This window comes from Pseudomicrostroma glucosiphilum (genome assembly GCF_003144135.1).
Source record: "Pseudomicrostroma glucosiphilum strain MCA 4718 unplaced genomic scaffold BCV69scaffold_9, whole genome shotgun sequence".
NCBI lineage: Eukaryota > Fungi > Basidiomycota > Exobasidiomycetes > Microstromatales > Microstromataceae > Microstroma > Microstroma glucosiphilum.
Window position 1 is genome coordinate 288,582 of NW_020289921.1, and position 17,295 is coordinate 305,876.

Sequence of the window (17,295 nt, forward strand, 5' to 3'; positions counted from 1 at the left end):
AAATGTCTCACGCAAGGAGGGACGTGCACGGTGGAGGATGCGGGGACAAGAACAGCCTCGTACGGCTGGCTTGGACGGTATTCGGCAGACGTCTTCGATATGGATCTACTACAATACAAGGACACCAAGACTAGGCCTTCTCTTCCTTCTTCACAGCTGCCTCCTCTGTCTCTCCTTCCTCGGGCAGCAGCTTTAGGTTTCTCCGACCAAGTAGTCCAGCCTCCTTGAGCGGGCACCCCCTCGCTTTCGCATCGACCTTCTTCTCATCTTCTTCCTCCTTCGCGCCATCAGCATCACTTTCATCGCTCTCCCACTTTGCGTCTTTTCCCAATCGACCACCTTTGGCCTTGCAATTGCTGCAGACTTTGCCGTGCTTGATCAGAAGGACATGAAGGGGGTACATGAGCTCGTCTTGCACCCGCTGGTTCAAATGATAGTACGTCTGCTCTCGAGATGACTTGGCAGGAACCCAGCCGAGCGCGATAGAGAGGCGCTGAACGTGTGTGTCGACGGCGAAGGAGGCGCGGCCAAGGCAAAAGGCTGCGCGAGAGAGAGGGGCACACAGAACGAGGTTAGTCTTTGATCACATACGAAGTGAAGCAACAATCCAAGAAACGTACCTTGTACACAAGACTGGACCTTCGGTCCTACTCCAGAGAACGACAAGAGAATCTCTTGGACTTCTGGGGTCGGCAGGTCGTGGAGATGCTGGAGTGACAGGCTGCCATATCGCTCCTTTGTATCCCGCAACAGCTGTGAGAAGAGAATAGGATATCACGAGCATCAGTAGCTGCTAAGGCAAGTCTTGACCCTCCATCTGCTGTCTCACTCACTGCCTGAATATTCTTGCTCTTGTTCACCGCCAGCCCACCGCATCGAATCGCCTCCTCCACTTCCTTCTGCGGCGCCTCCAGAATCGCCTCCCAATTCCTCACACCAAACCTCTGCACAAGACTCTGATGTGCAGCCGTACTGTTCCTTCCGCTGGTGTTGCAGCTCAAGATGGTCCTGACAGTGGCTTCAATGACATCCTTGACGTCTCCACAGCCGCCAAACTGCTCCTTCTCCTCTGCGGGGGGAGTGAAGCGCGGCAGGCCGCGCCCGCCTTCAGAAGTAGGACGGTAGCCATGGGCTCGCCCAAGAATCCAAGCGACCTTCTCTGCTTCTTCGTGTGTGGGTAGAGGCCAGCGGGGAAAGGGAGTGTTGTTCGCAGAGGAACGATGCTGGCTAAGCTTGCGCTCCGCGAGCGTCTTACCTGGCGAAGGTTTGACGTCCTTCGCGTCCTGTTCCTGCTCCTCCTTCTTGACGTTCTTCTTGGCTCCTCCCTTCGCTTTTGTCGGTGTAGTCTTCTTCTTCGTGGGGGTCTTCACATCAGAGTTTTCCTCGATCTTGACTTTCTTCGCAGGTGATCGAGCAGCGTCGGTCCCCTCTTCGTCCTGCTCCTCCTCCTGCTCCACTTTGACTGCCCCTCCAGTCGATCTTCGACTTCTTCTGAGACCATTGCTAGCAGTGCTGGCTGCATTCGTCTTGGTGTTGTTCGCTTTGAGAGCTCCATTAGACTTGGTCGCAGCTGCCATTGTGCGAGCTATCAGAAGTACGGGAGGCGGCTGCGAGAGGGACAGATGAGATGCGAGAAAGACTCGAGAGGTCCGCAGAGAAGGTAGGATGCGCCGCAAAGGCGGATACGGTGCAAGAATAGTGAAGATACCGATCAAGACGTAAAGTTCTGCTTCGGAGATATGTATTCTAATCGAGGATGGGAAGGAATGACCGCCGTGATACGTTGCGAGAAGCATGAGCTCAAACTCGGCTTCCCCACCTCCACAAGTGGCTTACCCAACCCCTTTCCGCATGTCGCGTGTGCATGGCCTCAGCGTCGCGAATCAAGCAGGCAGCAAAGGCATGGATAATGGATGTCAATGTGGATATGAGCGATAGGTAGACGTAAGAGACTGGTACGGAGTTACAGCGTGTGAAAGAGAGCGAAAGGGGTGTAGGAGAGTGTAGGCAGTTGTTCGTGTGTTTCGTGACTTTTGTACAAGTGGAGTCTGTGAAGAGACCACTGCTCCGCCTGTAAAAGGGCGTAATTGCTTGGAGTTCAAACGGTTGGGAGCGTTGACGATGTCGGCTGGTCTGTGAATCTTTCAGAAATGCCGTGAATACAAGATCGAGCTTTGCGATACCTCAACGTGTTCCATCCTGTGACTGCTGATTGGTTGACCAAGGACTTTGGAACGTCGAAGTTGCAAAGGGAATCTGACCAGCTGCACTAGCGAGGGGGACAGCTCCACCAGCTTCCGAATGACTAATTGCTCGTATGTGTCCATTAGTCGCAGCAAATCTGGCCGGACTGCTCGTACCGGAGGAGCTCGCGAGCCGCGACCGGAAGGGGTTGTTGGGACTGAGAGCCCGCGATGACGTTGACGGAGATCCGGGAGGCGTACTGAATGGTGACGCGTTCGCCGAGTTCGGCATTCGGGGCGAGGCTGCTCCTGACCATGCTGCCGACGAGGCAGGCGGGGGTGCAGCATTTGAGTGTCGAGATGGTCCAGCAGAGGCTGCAGACGAAGAGGGAGGCACCTCATCGCGCCTTTCTAAAATTTCCCTACGCGCTGCATCCTCGCTTTCCCTTGCCTGTCTGGCAGCCCTGTTTGTTTCGATGCGTCTCTTCATGTCATCATTCGGCTCATCGATCAGCTCAGCCAACTCTCCCAAGACATCGTCACGCAGACCAAAGTCGATGGGCGCGGTGGCCAGAGCTGGTCCGGCTGTTTGACTTGGGCTGGCAGAGCTTGCGTGAGGTGCTGCTTGGACAGAGACAGTCGTTGACCCGCTCCTCGCTGGTGAAGAAACGCTTGTCCCTGTCGCCTCGCTCAAAGGCGTCGCATTACGGATGTCTTGCGATAGCCGGTTCGCCCTGCGAGAAGCCGGAGCCATCGGCTGGCCACGAGAAGTCGAAGAAGACCGTCCCAGGCTGGCACTACTTGGGTTGATTGGGGAGGAAGCATGCTGCTCGGCCGTGCTGGAAGGTGCAGCCGCCGTATTTTGAGGTATGCTAGTCGCAGCGGCTGAGCTTTGCTGTTGCTGTGCTTGGCGCCTTTGCTGTTCTTCGTGCTCGAGGAGAGAAAGACGCATAGCCTCCATCAACATCATCTTCGAGCGTGAGAAATGATGTCAGCTAAGTGTCGGCCGTTGATCTGTACCGTCGTTTGCAACTTACCTCTTCCATGTCCTGTCCCGCTATCTGCGCAAAGCCACTGCCACTCGCACCACCTCGCCTACTGCTGCGACGGTTCCTGGGCCCATTGTCGCTTCCTGAGTAAGGACCCCATTCCTCACCCTCGCGGAGGATGATCGCACCACCAGGTCCTGTTCCCTCTGGGAGCTCGGCACCAACACGCGAAGATGACACCCCGATGGGAACGAGCCGCTCTCCGACCTGTCTCATGATGATCCTTCGATTTGCCCGCCTGAGGATGGTAGCCTGGGCATTTGTGAGCTTCTGCTGCCAATCAGGCCGCACCATGTCTGTGTAATGAGCGTGGTGTGTGGTCAGCTAGTCTGTCGTCACTCGTCTAGCAGAAGCGGTCACCCACCTGTAGTCAGCACATCTGGGTTGGTATGCGCAAAGCTCTTTCTCCTCGCGTGCGATGTGCTCGTGCTGCCTTCGGCATGTCCTTCCTCGGCGGGCGACAAATTTGGTTTTGCAAAGACGACACCAAAGTTGTCTGCCGTACAAAAGGGACATTCAGCTGGCTGCGAAGACGGTGGGTTGGTATGGTTCGGATCCGCCCTCTTGATCGCCACGAAGCACTCGGTGCAAATGGGTTGCGAGCAGCAGCGTGTCTGGTTCAGCGTCGATGGATAGTACTGAGTGGGTTTGAGAAGAATGGTATGGCCTGCGTCAGTAGATGTAGTAGCTTGCGGCATGGGCCCCTAACATGCGCCTTATGGAAGCGCTGCTGGCAGCTGCTCCCCCCGACAGAGCTTCTGAGGCACGCTATACCGTGTACCGTTGGGGCCATACCAGTGACAGCTTCGCTTGCTCAACTCACCAAGAAGCAAATGGGACATTCGGTATTGAACACTTGGCCAGAGTAGGCATCTTCATCATCTTGGCCCTTGTAAAAGGGCATGAGTTTCCGCTGTACGATGGCCGACTTGACTACGTCGTGATCGTAGTCGTGAGGTGGTGGATAGACTCCCTGAGGTTCCAGCGCTCCGCCGTCTACGGTTGAAGGGTAGGAAGGGGAGGTAGCGGAAGACGAGGAGCCATCGTGGGCATGGCGATGCTCCTTTGTGGCAGCCTGACCCATAGTGTTCTAATATGAGAGTCGGGGCGAGGGAGGGGGGGGGTGAAGGTGGAATAGCGGCTGGCAGATGAAGCGGGGTCCAGCCAAGCGATGAGAAGGGTCGCTGTCGCCAATGCTGTCGAGTAGGCTTGTGCGTTTCTTTATCTTGACCCCCTCACGCTTGTGGAGTAGGGGGGTGCGTGCGGCTTAGCTCACTCTGATTGCCAATGCTAAGGGGTTGTGAGGCAGCTGAGGAACAGAGACGGTGCCGTCGCTAAAGTTGTGCTCAGTGGGCGTCGAGGGGTGAGGGGGGATCTACCTGGCGCGGCTGATGTGATGTGATTGCTGTGGTAGGTATGCTCCTTAGGGTGAACAGAGGAAGGAGCTTGGCGGCTGAGAGCCTTGTCAGTCACGCTCCTCGTCGGCTGATTGCACCGATGCACCCTTGTGTGCCGCCCCCCCTCCGTCCACCCGTCGGGGCCGGGCAGTGCCATGTGCGCGTGGGTGGGCGTGGGGCCGGGAAGAGTGCTGGGCGTGCGACTTGGTCGGCCCTTTGCTCCGCGCGCGGCACACACGGGGGGAGATCTTAGCCCCCGCTTATGGCTGGCCACGCCTGGGCCTGAGCCAGTCACACAGTCACACAGTCAGCCAGTCGCCCACCCGCCCCTCCCGCCCCGTCGCCCTGCGTTGGCCCAGGCAGGGGCAGTTGGCCAAGCAACCACCACCACCACCAACGCCCCCCTCTACGCCCTCCAACCCCCTACCTACCCATTCCCACTACCCCACCCTGCACCTCCTCTCCCTGCATCCTCCTTGTCGTCTTCATCTCTTCGTCAAATCAAGTGCCTCTTGAGGGCTCAAGACTTCAGACCCACCCTCCCCTCAGCACAAAGAGATCTGCCTCGTCTGCCCCGCGTCACACAAAAGTAGACAGACACACAGACACACCTCCCATTCACTTTGGCCCATCTTCCCGACCTCGTCTCAAACCCTTCTTCTGCGCATACCTCCTGAGGCTCTCGTTCGTGTCCATCAAATCCCCTTCACGAACCCAATACCGACCTCATCGTCCTCTGCCAAATCTTTGGCACACGCATTCAATCTACCATCTGTCCATTGCGTGCTCTCCTCTAGATCACATCGAATCTCCCCGCCCCAAGGCCAGACTCCCAGCCTCGATTATCCAAACCACTCGAAACATCACAGCGCTCGGCTCCTATCCCTACCTCCTGTCCACGGATCTCGCTGCAGACACAGAGATCTGCAATATCATCGCAAAGTAGTAGATCACCCTGCTACTGACCCACAGCATCAACCAGCGCGGCTAACCAGTCGGGCCGCATTCGTAACAGCACCTAGCTCATTCTAGAAGAGACAGGGGCTTTCCGAAAATTATCAACGTCGGTCAAAAGAAAGGTGAGTAGCCTCACGCAGCTCACATCACACCACCGAGGGACGTCGCCGGAGATATCAATAGACCGTGCAGATGGCCAGGGGCATACATGGAGGGCTTCGTACGCAGGATCAGGCAGGAAGATGTTCTTGGCAGCCATTACATTGACTGCGACACGCAGATGAGGACGTGACGGTTGCTGTCGGCGCCAAATTCCCGGCAATTGCGGTCCAAGGGATCAATTGAGCTATGAGGTACAGCTCCCCCTCACTGCGCCAACACCAATTGGGCAGAGTTGCTACAGCTCAATCCGCCTTGCTCACACAAACCTGTTTTCTACTGTCCCTCCACACCTCTTTCAGACCGTTCAACATGCAGACTATCAAGTGTGTCGTCGTGGGTGATGGTGCCGTCGGAAAGGTTAGTACACGCCCTGCTCCGTTCGCCAGGCTAATCGACGTGACGACTCCAGTCGCTGACCCTCACCCATTCGCACATCCATCCATCGCGACGTCTACACTGGCCGACAGACGTGCCTTCTGATCTCTTACACCACAAACAAATTCCCGTCGGGTGAGTGCCTTGGACCCCCTTAGCAGAGCACGACTGGACGAAGGCAGTCCCTGATCAATCTTCTCCCCCTCCTCTTTTCAGAGTATGTCCCGACCGTGTTCGACAACTATGCTGTGACGGTGATGATTGGGGAGGATCCTTACACGCTGGGACTGTTCGACACCGCAGGTACGTCATCTACTCGCGTCCTGAGTCTGTGCGACCCCGTACTGAAAGCTCTCGCCGTCCCTCCGCATCACAGGGCAAGAGGACTACGATCGTCTGCGACCGCTGTCGTACCCTCAAACAGACGTCTTCCTCGTGTGTTTCTCCGTGACCTCGCCAGCCTCGTTTGAGAACGTGCGGGAGAAGTGGTTCCCAGAGGTGCATCACCACTGCCCCGGCGTACCCTGCCTCATTGTAGGAACACAGGTGGATCTCAGGGACGATTCGGCCGTGGTCGAAAAGCTGTCCAGGCAAAAGCAGAGGCCGGTGTCTCAAGAAGCTGGAGAGCGTTTGGCAAGGGAGTTGGGAGCAGTCAAGTACGTGGAGTGCTCAGCTTTGACGCAGAAGGGCTTGAAGAACGTCTTTGATGAGGTGAGCAGCAGTAGCAAGAAAGGCAGCCAGAGCTGCGGAGCAGGCGCCACGAGTCCACACATTGACCCTCTTATTCGCTATCTTTCTACTCTGCTCAGTCCATCGTGGCAGCACTGGAACCGCCCATCGTGAGGAAGAAGCCGAAGTGTGTCATCCTCTAAGTGCAAGTCAAGCTTGCTTCAGCTGCCCTCTCCCCAGCATCGACCTCCCCTTGATGGGTCAACATGATTGACGAGGACGCCTGCCTCTATTTGGCATCTGGCTCCCCTCTTTGTCGCTCCTTTCCCCTACTGCTTCTTTTGTCGTGCTACACTGCCCTGGTCGTACACGGCGAATGGGGTGGAGTAGCAAGCCCTCCTGAGTACCGCTTCACTAGGCACCCTTGGCTGCCACACTTCTGTCTCCGCCGGGTCAGTGTGAGCTGCGACCCTCATCTTCCACACCTTTCTTGACCCGAGCTGTTGGTTTCCGTCATGCCTGTTTCCCCGAGCCTCTTTCAACGTAATTTGTCATGACTTGCTTCTCCTTGTCCTTGTTCTCGTTTCCTGCTTCTGACACTTCTTGGCTCTCGGCTCGATCCATTCCTGTATAGATGTCGTCCTGCCATCAAGCCCCTGCCTGCTTCTAGTCCGAATTGCTCGCATGGATAAAGATTTCCTCCACCCGGAAACTTGAGATGAAGCGGGTCGACTCCGTCTTTCACGGGTGATGGGCGTGGGTGGGTGAGGCTGGCTGCAACCCAGAGCAGAGAGCAAAGCCGGCGGCGGGCTGCCTCGGCTGCGTCCCGTCCGCCCGCCCGCTCGCGTGCTCAATCTGTGCCGTCCGCATCCGTCAAGCGGAAAGCGGAAAGGGCCCTCACCCGAGCACCCGGCTACACGCCGCCTGGGACGTCACCGGACCACAATCAATGTCCCTGGAGTCCGTCAAGGGCAGAAGGGGATGCTGATTAGGAGCAAGTACGGGTTATGCTCCTTCGTGAGGCTACCATCACTGGCATCACAGCATAACAGCATATCAGCATAGAGGTTCGTCTCCAGTCTCTCTTCTCGAAGTTCCTATTCGACCCAGACAGCTCAGCCTCCTCTCCCGAGCACAAGCAGCACCTTTCCGAGCTCTCCAACACATCAGCTCAGTCGCAATTCGATGTCAGGCAAACGTCTCTCGGCCATTGAGCAAGGGGCTGCCGTGCGCCGTCAGGCGCAGGAGGAAGCTCGAGCCTCCCAGAACGAGCGCTCCTCCCGCCAAAATGGTCGGAGAGGTGGCGCAGGCCGCTACGGGGGCTCAGATTTCCAGGGCAATCTACCTCAAGACGACAAGTTGCATCGCCTCGACATCCAGCCTTACCGCCCACAGGAGGACGAAGAAGAGGAGGAGCCAGAGCGCAGGAGAAGTCACCGGCACTCTCGCCGTCAAGGGAACGAGGTCCCGGATCGCGATCGCAGGAGGAGCCAGAGGGCCCACCGGCGGGAAGAGGTCCCGGATGAGGCCCTTGATCGCAGAAGAAGTCACCGAAGGAGCAACGCCCCTCGCGAGAGGACGACAGAGCCAGTAGGATCCGAAGAGATGGAGGATACATCCATGGTGAGGAGTCGAAGTGACCTCAGCCGTTCTGTGCCCCCGCCACATCTCTCCGGGATCACACCTGAAAGGAGACGAGAGAGCCGGAGGAACAGCCGAGGAGCCGGAGTCATTGCAGCTGCTGGTGTTACTCCTGAGCGAAGGAGGTCCAGGCAGACATCTGGACAGTATGTCGACCCTGAAGACGAAGAGGACTACCCCGAGGGCGATGTGTTCAACGAAGAGGACGAACTCGAAGGGGATGTCTTCGACGACAATCCCCGGCGAAGTGCTGCCGTCCGGGCAGACGTTCCGCCTGCCAAGAAGTCCCTCTCTAGACGTGATCGAGAGGCTCCTAGAGAGGCTGTAAAGAAGCCTCCCGCCTCGAAGTCTTCCTCTCGTGCAAAGAAAGACACGGACGACTTCGCTGCTGTACCCATAGGCTCCGCCGCCCTGGGCTCGAGGAGAAGAAAGCCTAAGAAAGCGCGCGAGGCCACCCAAGTCTCTGAAGGCGGGGCCGGTACAGAGTCTGAAAATGAGATGACTCCTGCCTCCCCCGTTCACAGCAGAAGAGCGAGGGCAGCGCAGACTCACGACCACGACCACGACCACGATGCTGCCCTCGCTGGAGCCGCCGGAGTCGCTGGTGCTGCCGGGACTGCCGCTCTGGCCAGTGGCGGCAGAGACGATCGTCGACGCAACTGGGGTCGTAGAGGCAAAGCTCAGGCCGCCGCTGGACAGCAGGATACTCGAGACCCTGAGAAGGCTGAATTCGCTGCGATGCCATCGGGGCATCCCACCTCGGTCGATCAGAAGGGTCGCGTGTATCCTCTGACGGGTATTGACAACCTCGCTTTGCTGATGGAAGATGATGGCTATCAGACGGCTTGTTACAGCATGTATCTGTTCAAGACGGAGCTCGACTATGATACTGTGCTGCGATTCTTCCAGCAACTCGCACAGGCCTACCCCAAGTATCGATACGTCGTCGAGCTGAACCCGTCCGTAGCCAAGAAGAAGGACAAAGCAGCTCTCCGTGGAACGCAGCCCCAACAAGAGGTCAAATTTGACCCTGGGCGCAGAACGCTCTATTCAAAGACCATTGCAGCTGGAGGTCATCTGAAGCCGGCCAAGTGGCGTCTGGATGAGACGTTCGACATCGAGGACAATATCAAAGTCGTCAAGGCTCCTGGAAACGGCACGGACGAGGATCTCTTCGAACTCTGCGGCCAGGTCCTGGGGACGCATTTCGACTACAGCAGGCCACTGTGGGAGGCTGTACTTGTTCACGGACTCGACACCTCAGAGGGCGCTCGTTCTGGCTTGATGATCAAGATTCATCATGCCTTCTCTGACGGACAGGGAATGATCCAATCGTATCACTCTGCGCTAGAAGCCCTTTCGAAGGGCAAAAGCATTGGCGCCCAGCAAAATGAGATCGACCGTAACGCCATGAGCGGTGCTCAGGCCAAGAAGAACGCAGAGAAGCGCTCGGGTGGCAAGGAAGAGGAGCAGAAGAAGGTCGGCAGCCGAGGCGTGAAGCCGACGATGCTTGGCACAGTCAGCCACTCCTGGCATACCGTACGAGGTCTCTACTTCCGTAAACGCACTGCCTTTACATACTCTGACAAGGCTGCCAAGCATGCTGTGGACATCATGGGAGGAAAGCTCGCAAAGAATGGTCGACCATCTGGACGCTTTTACGGCCATAGCGACGGTATCAAGATGGACGACATCAAGCTGATCCGCAAAGCATTCTCCACCAAGAAGGCTGATCTCACACTCAACGATGTTGCTTGTGCGCTACTCAGTCGAGCACTCCGCCTCGCTGCCGAAGATCTAGCGGCACGGCAGGGCAAGAAGGTCAAAGACAAGCGCGTCGCCGTCTTCATTCCTGTCAGTAAACGTCCACCGGGAGACTGGAGCCTAGCCAACTATACTACGGGTGCTATTGCCTGGTTCCGCTTCCACTCTCCAGACAAGTTCGGCTTCGAGAAGCTTGTAGAGCAGTGCAATCGGGAAATGACGAGGATCAAGAAGTCACACTTGCCCACATTGACCTTCAAGATGTTCGACATGGTATGCAAGCGACGCATCATGATGATGCCCAACTACCCGGTAGCCAGGTCCTTCTTTCAGAGGGCATACACACAATACTGCGTCTTTACGAACATTCCAGGACCGGCAAAGCCAGTGAGGTTTGGAGAGCACGAAGCCTTCTCGTACCACTGTCTCCCGCCTTCCTCCCCCGGAAAGTCGACGATGGCCATTGGAACCATCTCGTACGGAGGAGCCTTCTCCCTCGCCGTCTCGTGCGACGCCATCGAGGAGTGGGACCAGGACCATCTAGATTTGCCGGGGACAATTTGCGACGCGTTCCAGGAGGCTTCGGAGGAGCTGATTGCTGCTGCGAAAGAACGCTTGAGCAGCGGATGAAGTGACGGGGAGGAGATGTCCGCTTATATTGTTTGATACCCCATACCCAGGCATATGCTTACAAGGCCGATGCGTCTCCTGTGTCTTGATACAATGTTTCTTTCTACAATAACCCGCCTACTTGTGACTGGCAAATTTGTCTTTGTTCTTCACCACTTACAATATGAAACAGATAATACTAACATGCCTGCACGCCATCTTCTGCTTGCATTCTAGTGCCCGAAGATGTGCCCGAAGCCTTTGCGCTGATCACACTTCTTGCATTGTCTGACTTTTCGATCGATCGATCCCGATCTCTGGAGGCGTGGATCACTGAAGCCGTCGGACTGACATTGAAGCCCTCATGCAGCTATTCTGAGAAGCGCGAGAGCCTTGCCAGTCATTGATTGGGGCGCAGGCGGTCAAGGGAGAGAAAAAAAAGGGCCTCAACAAAATTTGTTCAATCGATATGGGGCCGTAGCATCGCAGATCAGAGACCTATACGGTCTGCGCTTGCCTTGGGTGTGAACAAGATCGATGCTGACCGCACTGATGCTCACTTGCTTGCACTTGACTCCACTCCACTCGAGGGAAAAGTGGCAAAGAGCCACTGGGCTGCTACGCACGGAATTGTCGGATCAGCCCGGGAAGCCTCTTAGGCAGTGTCGCGGACGGGCGGGCGGGCGGAACGGCGCAGAAGCCAAGGAAGGAGAAGGAGTGGTGTGGAGGCGCAACAGCACGCACGCAGGCAGGCGCACTGGGCGCATCGTCACGAGGCAGGGAACATGAAAGAGATTGCACATCAACCCCGAGTTATCGATCTTCTGTTTCTAACCAACACTACGAACATCACCTCATACATACATACCACTTGATCACTCTTTCATCTCATCATGGGTATGTATCACCAACTGAAGTTGTTCCCTTGCTCTGCAAAGAGTACGACAGGATGCTCTTGACGAAGGAGAACGAGTCTGACCTTCTCTTGTCACCTTTGCCTTGCCTGCTTTTCTTTGACCCTCAGGTCTCACTGAAATCGCACCAGCTGGCGTTGTTGCCGGAAAGGACGTCGTGAGTATCGTCCAAGGATGGAAAGAGAGCTGGGTGTGCCTCTTTGGTGCTGTCTGGAGCTTCGAGTCAGTAGCTAGCGAAACGTCCGCTGACCACTTGTCACACCCCCTCTTTCTGCTTCTCTGCCACTTCAGTACAAGGTCTTCGACTACGCCAGGAAGCACGGCTTTGCCATCCCCGCTTTCAACGTGACGTGAGTGCTTCATGGCTTAGTGACGCTGCTTGTCTCGGTATTGGCGTACTGACCCTTACCCCTGCGCTCACTCTGCTCTTCCGCAAATAACAGCTCGTCCTCTACTGCTAACGCTGCTCTCGAGGCCGCAAGGGACGCCAAGGCCCCTGTCATCATCCAGGTCAGCCAGGGTGGTGCCGCTTACTTGTGAGTACCTCGAGGTGCAAGTTACGCAGAGAGACCTGCAGGCTCTAACCCCACGGATCTTGTCCACTTACCTTCCTGCAGCGCCGGTAAGGGTCTGCCCAACGACAAGCAGCAAGCCTCTATCAAGGGAGCCGTTGCCGCCGCCTACCACGTCCGAACCGTCGCCAAGGACTACGGCATCCCCGTCATTCTCCACTCTGACCACTGCGCTAAGAAGCTCCTCCCTTGGTTCGATGGTATGCTCGAGGCTGACGAGGAGCACTACAAGCAGTTCGGTGAGCCCCTCTTCTCTTCGCACATGCTCGACTTGTCCGAGGAGCCCAAGGAGGAGAACATCGAGATCTGCCTCAAGTACCTCGAGCGAATGGCCAAGATTGGCATCTGGCTCGAGATGGAGATTGGTATCACCGGTGGTGAGGAGGACGGTGTGAACAACGAGGACGTGGACAACAACTCGCTCTACACTCAGCCCGAGGACATCTGGGACATCTACAGCCAATTCTCCAAGATCACCCCCAACTTCTCCATTGCGGCTGCCTTTGGTAACGTGCACGGTGTATACAAGCCTGGAAACGTCAAGCTGCACCCTGAGCTGCTGCAGAAGCACCAGAACTATGTCAAGGAGCAGCTGAAGACCTCCGACGACAAGCCCGTCTTCTTTGTCTTCCACGGAGGCAGTGGATCCGAGAAGAAGGACATCACCGACGCCGTCTCGTACGGTGTGGTGAAGATGAACGTGGACACCGACACTCAGTTTGCCTACCTTGAGGGTATCCGTGACTACGTGCTCAAGAAGAAGGACTACCTCATGTCGACTGTAGGTAACCCCGAGGGCGCTGACAAGCCCAACAAGAAGCAGTTTGACCCCCGAGTGTGGGTCAGGGAGGGTGAGAAGACGATGAGCAAGAGGGTGACGATTGCCTTTGAGGACCTGGGAAGCAAGGGTCAGTTGTAAAGCGCTGTGCCTTGTTGCACGATAGTGAAGCTATTGATTGATCGACTGGAGAGGGTGGAACAGCAGCATGATGTGTCTGTCTGGACCCAAGTGAATCACATTGCAATAATAAACTATATGGAAGTGTGGAGTGAGACTGTGCAGTTGCTCATTGCCCATCCTTGCCTTGCCTTGCTCTGCCGAAGAGGTCCGATGGTGCGTGCTGGGGGGGCGGCTACCGTACCCGAACCTCCATTGCGATGTGCGTGCGCATGTGCGTTGCCCCCCCTTCTTCGCAGCCTCTTGTCGCTTGAGCTTCTTCGCGCGCGCGCCTCGTCTGGGCAGGAGCGTGAAATTCGCGCGTGTGCTTCCCGCTTGGCTGCCAGCCAGCCAGCCTCGGCAGCGGGCCGGTGTGGTGCGGCTCCAGTGCCGCTGCTACCTTGCCAAAGCTCTACAGCACCGCTCGACTGCCTGCGCCGGCGCCTGCCGCCCGCTTAGCACCATCACGACCAAAGGCAGGCAGGCAGGCAGGCGAGCGACCAGGCAAGCAGCAGCAGCAGCAGCAGCCAAGGCAGAGAGCCAGAGAGAGACAGAGACGGGGAGCGAGCACCTCACCCCCCACCTCACCACCCTCTTCCACAATCCCGGCTACAATCATCATTACCATCATCCTCCCCTTCTTCTACATCCACTATTCTTGACGACCCTCTCACGACCATTGCGCATAAAAAGGAGATAGCCTCGTGGCCACAGATCCAAAGTGATCCGCCCTTTCTATCTCTCTCGGCCCCTCCGTCTTCCACGCTCCTTTGCACTTCTTCTCACCGCCACGTCGCTCAGCCACGCTTTGACTAAAGTCGCTCCTTTACATCCATACTCGTAACACGTTCCTGGCGATTCGCACGAGCAGGCAGACAACCCCTTCAGCCCAATCAAGGCTGTGTTCCCGTGCCTTGTGCCTTTTCGGCCCAGTCACCGCCTCACCCGGCCGGCTGGCAACGCTGAGGCCCCCCTGACCGTGTTGGTCTCAGCACTTTTGCAAAGCCCCGCCTAGATACGACCGAGGACAAAAACAAACTGGCATTGAAGGCGAACAACGAACAGTGCCACCTCCTCTAGCGCATTGCGCCCAGCGGCCTTGCCCCCCGCAAAGTCGCTGTTGCTCATCCCTTGTCAAACTTCGCCCCGGATGAAAGCTGCTGCTGCTGTTGCCAGCCCCGTCATGGGTCCTGGCTTGGATACTCCTGCGACGGCGGCAGTCACTACCCCCGGAAGCGGTGCAGATCGACGGCCCGGATCATCGAGAGTAAGAAGGCCGCCTAAACGGTTGCTCTCACCGCCACCGCAACCCCGGCAGCAGCGACAGCACTCGTCCCTGTCTTCTTCCCCCGTGCCCCCGGCCCCATCATCATCATTATCAACCACAACAACAACAGCCACGCTCCCTTCTTCGCCAACCTCCTCCATTCAGACATCAGCGAACGCAATGGCGGCCCAGGCGTCCGACAAACCCACTCAATTACAGCGCTCATCTTCATCGTCTTCGCGTCCTGAGATGAAGGCAACTCGGGTAGCGTCTCCCAACGTCATCGCCAAGAGCGATGGCAAGAACACCAACAATAGTAGCAGAAAAGCATCATCAGCAAACAACACAACAGCCGACCAGACCACAGGTACCTCTCCCGTCGAGGCCAACGATTGCCAAGCAGCAGATGCTGCTAACGCAAGCCAAGACGACTCATCCACTGGTCCTGGCAAGCGTAAGCGCAAGCCTAGCACGCTAGGTCGCCCACCTTCCACCATCACCATAGCACCATCTCCTTCCCCTGCTGTCGCCTCAGGCAGCAGCAGCAGCGCCTGCAGTAAGCGGGATGTCAGCGTCGGTATCAGCTCTCAAAAGAGTAGGACTTCCCCATCCATCTCAGGAGCTTCTTCGTCGGAGCCAGGCAAATTACGTATCAAGGTCAGACACTCAGCGGGCTCTTCCTTAGTGAAGAGGCCGAATCTGCCTAGTGTACGCGAGAATACGGCAGGGTATGACTCCGACGGAGGGCAGGCTGCTCCGCTTCGAGGTGAAGGCTTGCCGTATTACATGGAGGCAAAGATGCGGGCAGCGAGGGACGATGGCATGGAGGTGGACGAAGAGGGAGACATTGATGATGTGGACCATCTCGCTGCCCCGCCGCTTTTCTACCAGCGAAGCCGATCGGGACATGCAGCCATTGGCAAAGCTTCTTCAGAGCTGAGGAAGTCTTCATCTGCCGCTACAAATGGTCGCAAACGGGCAGCGCAGTCCAAGGCCCCGTCCGGGATCTCTGCAACTGTCACGCCGCTACAACAAGGACAGTCTCGTCAATTGCTTCTCAAACCACAACGACAAGTTGGCCACCATCGAACCAAGTCGATGCCTTCCATCTCGAGTCAAGTGTTGCCTAGCATCTCCCGCTGTCAAAGGAGCTCACTAGAGACTGCAGACCTCGGAGACGTGTCTGGCGCAGAGACCACAGATGCCGAGGATGAGGACGACTTCCACAGGGAGATGATGGAGGCGGACTTTGACGCCTTTGACTCTGGGGAGAGCTGGATGGGAAAGTCGGGAGAAGTTGACACTCCTGCGACCACACCTCGGAGCCCTCAATCGACCTGCGATCCTCTTTCTGATCACCACGAGGCGGCCTCCTCTGGCAAAGCTTCTGTGCGAAGCTCTTCGGATCCAGAGATTTCAGCCGTGGCTCCTGCCATGGTGGACACTTCAAGCAGTGAAAATAATGGCAGCAAGACCAAAGCTTCTTCGAAGTCTGACAATGCGAAGGCTGTCAAGAAGGAAGTGGACAGCAGTTCTACCGAGTCCTCTCGGGACGCAGTCTTTGCCCATGCACTCCCTCCTTCTTCGAGAAGGACGCAGACTCATGCTGGACTTCTGACTCTGTCGCTGCCATATGATGAAACGAAGGTCTATACTTCACCCATTGGCAAACAGGGCATGACTACCCCTACCCTCAAGCGCAGTGCAACGGGGCATGGTGGCGGAGTCCGGGTCGTACGCATCAAGGAGGAGGACGACGAAGAGGATGAATCAGCTTCGCATCAGCTCTTGCGTCTACTGCACGACAGCGCTCAAGCACGTCTCGAAGGGCGCTCCAAAGCTGACGAACATGACGAGACCACCTCTCCGCCGCTGAGCCCGACTCAGGCTCTTCTCAAAGCTGGTCCAGGCCGTGAGAACCACCTGAACCTACCAGGCACGGCTTCCTTGACCAGCAGTCCATTCCTTTCTGCTGTGCATCACCATGCAAGCAGCGTGAGCCGCCCCGGCACCCCTCCCGCTGGCTTCAACCTCCCGCCATCCATCGTAGCAAGGGAAGAATCGCCTGCCGCCTCACCTGCTTCGACACGTCAAGACCTGCGCGACGTCTCTCCATTCCCCAGTGGAGCTGAGGATGAAGGCGAAGGAGTGGATGGTTCGTCGAGGAGGACAGATAGCTCGCCTCTGCACGCTGAGGATGACGAGGACGGCAACGATTCGCCCTCCCACCTTAGTGCCTTCTCGCCAGAAGCCACCACCGCCGACTTGCGCGACCCACTGTTTAGTCTGCCGGAGACGATGGACCTGGATGACATCGATGTTGCCTACGGTGGGAATGGTAGGGCTGCTCTGCTCAGCTCCTCTCAGGCCAGGCATGCCGCCATGGTGTCGAGTGGACAAAGCATCAGCTTGCGCGTCGAAAGCGTCGTCGCACCCGAGGATGGCAGTCGTCTTGAGCAAGAACAGCAGAAGGGAGGACTGTCGCAGCTACCTAGCCATGTCACGGAAGAGACAGCGACGACCAGTGAGGAGGACAAGATGACCGCTCAGCCAGCTGCAAAGGGCCGACGTCGCGGCGTCAAGCGGGCATCTGACGTCTTCGATGACAAGGTTGTTGCGGCAGAGGAGAAGGAGGAAGAGGTCGCCCCTGTGAGCTCTGCACACACCACACCAGCGCGCAAAACCCGCAAAGGAGCTGGCGAGGCAACTGCCTCTGCTGCGAATGAGCAGATCTCTACTGTCAGTGTCAACGACGTTGAAGCAGAGGTAGCTCAGAAAGCTGTCAAGGCGACCACGCCT

The 17,295-nt window shown here is 57.0% G+C and overlaps 6 protein-coding genes across 6 annotated transcripts; 4 read left to right on the plus strand and 2 right to left on the minus strand.

Annotated features, from left to right (window-relative positions):
* Positions 1–130: 130 nt before the first annotated feature.
* BCV69DRAFT_299748 (DNA glycosylase) lies at positions 131–1,577 on the minus strand (the record flags this gene model as incomplete). The annotated part of the gene is made up of 3 exons (XM_025494364.1): positions 131–540; positions 621–753; positions 834–1,577. 3 exons carry the CDS (start codon positions 1,575–1,577, stop codon positions 131–133), a joined length of 1,287 nt encoding a protein of 428 aa, XP_025347152.1.
* A 607-nt stretch (positions 1,578–2,184) lies between these two features.
* On the minus strand, positions 2,185–4,316 carry BCV69DRAFT_299749 (hypothetical protein; the record flags this gene model as incomplete). The annotated part of the gene is made up of 4 exons (XM_025494365.1): positions 2,185–3,153; positions 3,221–3,528; positions 3,597–3,870; positions 4,056–4,316. 4 exons carry the CDS (start codon positions 4,314–4,316, stop codon positions 2,185–2,187), a joined length of 1,812 nt encoding a protein of 603 aa, XP_025347153.1.
* A 1,741-nt stretch (positions 4,317–6,057) lies between these two features.
* BCV69DRAFT_299750 (cell division control protein 42) lies at positions 6,058–6,995 on the plus strand (the record flags this gene model as incomplete). The annotated part of the gene is made up of 5 exons (XM_025494366.1): positions 6,058–6,105; positions 6,216–6,258; positions 6,340–6,426; positions 6,500–6,834; positions 6,933–6,995. The coding sequence occupies 5 exons, from the start codon at positions 6,058–6,060 to the stop codon at positions 6,993–6,995; spliced, it is 576 nt and encodes a 191-aa protein (XP_025347154.1).
* Positions 6,996–8,931: 1,936 nt separating this feature from the next.
* Positions 8,932–10,827, plus strand: BCV69DRAFT_250234 (hypothetical protein; the record flags this gene model as incomplete). Its single annotated transcript, XM_025490372.1, has 2 exons — positions 8,932–9,850; positions 9,899–10,827. 2 exons carry the CDS (start codon positions 8,932–8,934, stop codon positions 10,825–10,827), a joined length of 1,848 nt encoding a protein of 615 aa, XP_025347155.1.
* A 436-nt stretch (positions 10,828–11,263) lies between these two features.
* On the plus strand, positions 11,264–13,226 carry BCV69DRAFT_215264 (hypothetical protein). Its single transcript, XM_025489778.1, has 5 exons — positions 11,264–11,703; positions 11,831–11,877; positions 12,012–12,070; positions 12,164–12,256; positions 12,338–13,226. Exons 1-5 carry the CDS (start codon positions 11,700–11,702, stop codon positions 13,209–13,211), a joined length of 1,077 nt encoding a protein of 358 aa, XP_025347156.1. The 5' UTR covers positions 11,264–11,699; the 3' UTR covers positions 13,212–13,226.
* Positions 13,227–14,212: 986 nt separating this feature from the next.
* BCV69DRAFT_215499 (hypothetical protein) lies at positions 14,213–17,153 on the plus strand. The gene is made up of 3 exons (XM_025489779.1): positions 14,213–14,486; positions 14,595–16,545; positions 16,637–17,153. Exons 1-3 carry the CDS (start codon positions 14,380–14,382, stop codon positions 17,036–17,038), a joined length of 2,460 nt encoding a protein of 819 aa, XP_025347157.1. The 5' UTR covers positions 14,213–14,379; the 3' UTR covers positions 17,039–17,153.
* Positions 17,154–17,295: the final 142 nt, after the last annotated feature.

Coding starts and splice junctions, on each gene's coding strand:
- BCV69DRAFT_215264 (XM_025489778.1), top strand. Junction 12,071..12,163: donor ATCCCCGCTTTCAACGTGAC/GTGAGTGCTTCA, acceptor CGCAAATAACAG/CTCGTCCTCTACTGCTAACG. Junction 12,257..12,337: donor CAGGGTGGTGCCGCTTACTT/GTGAGTACCTCG, acceptor ACCTTCCTGCAG/CGCCGGTAAGGGTCTGCCCA.
- BCV69DRAFT_215499 (XM_025489779.1), top strand. CDS start 14,380: ATGAAAGCTGCTGCTGCTGTTGCCAGCCCCGTCATGGGTCCTGGCTTG. Junction 14,487..14,594: donor GGTGCAGATCGACGGCCCGG/ATCATCGAGAGT, acceptor GCCCCCGGCCCC/ATCATCATCATTATCAACCA. Junction 16,546..16,636: donor ACCTCCCGCCATCCATCGTA/GCAAGGGAAGAA, acceptor CTGAGGATGAAG/GCGAAGGAGTGGATGGTTCG.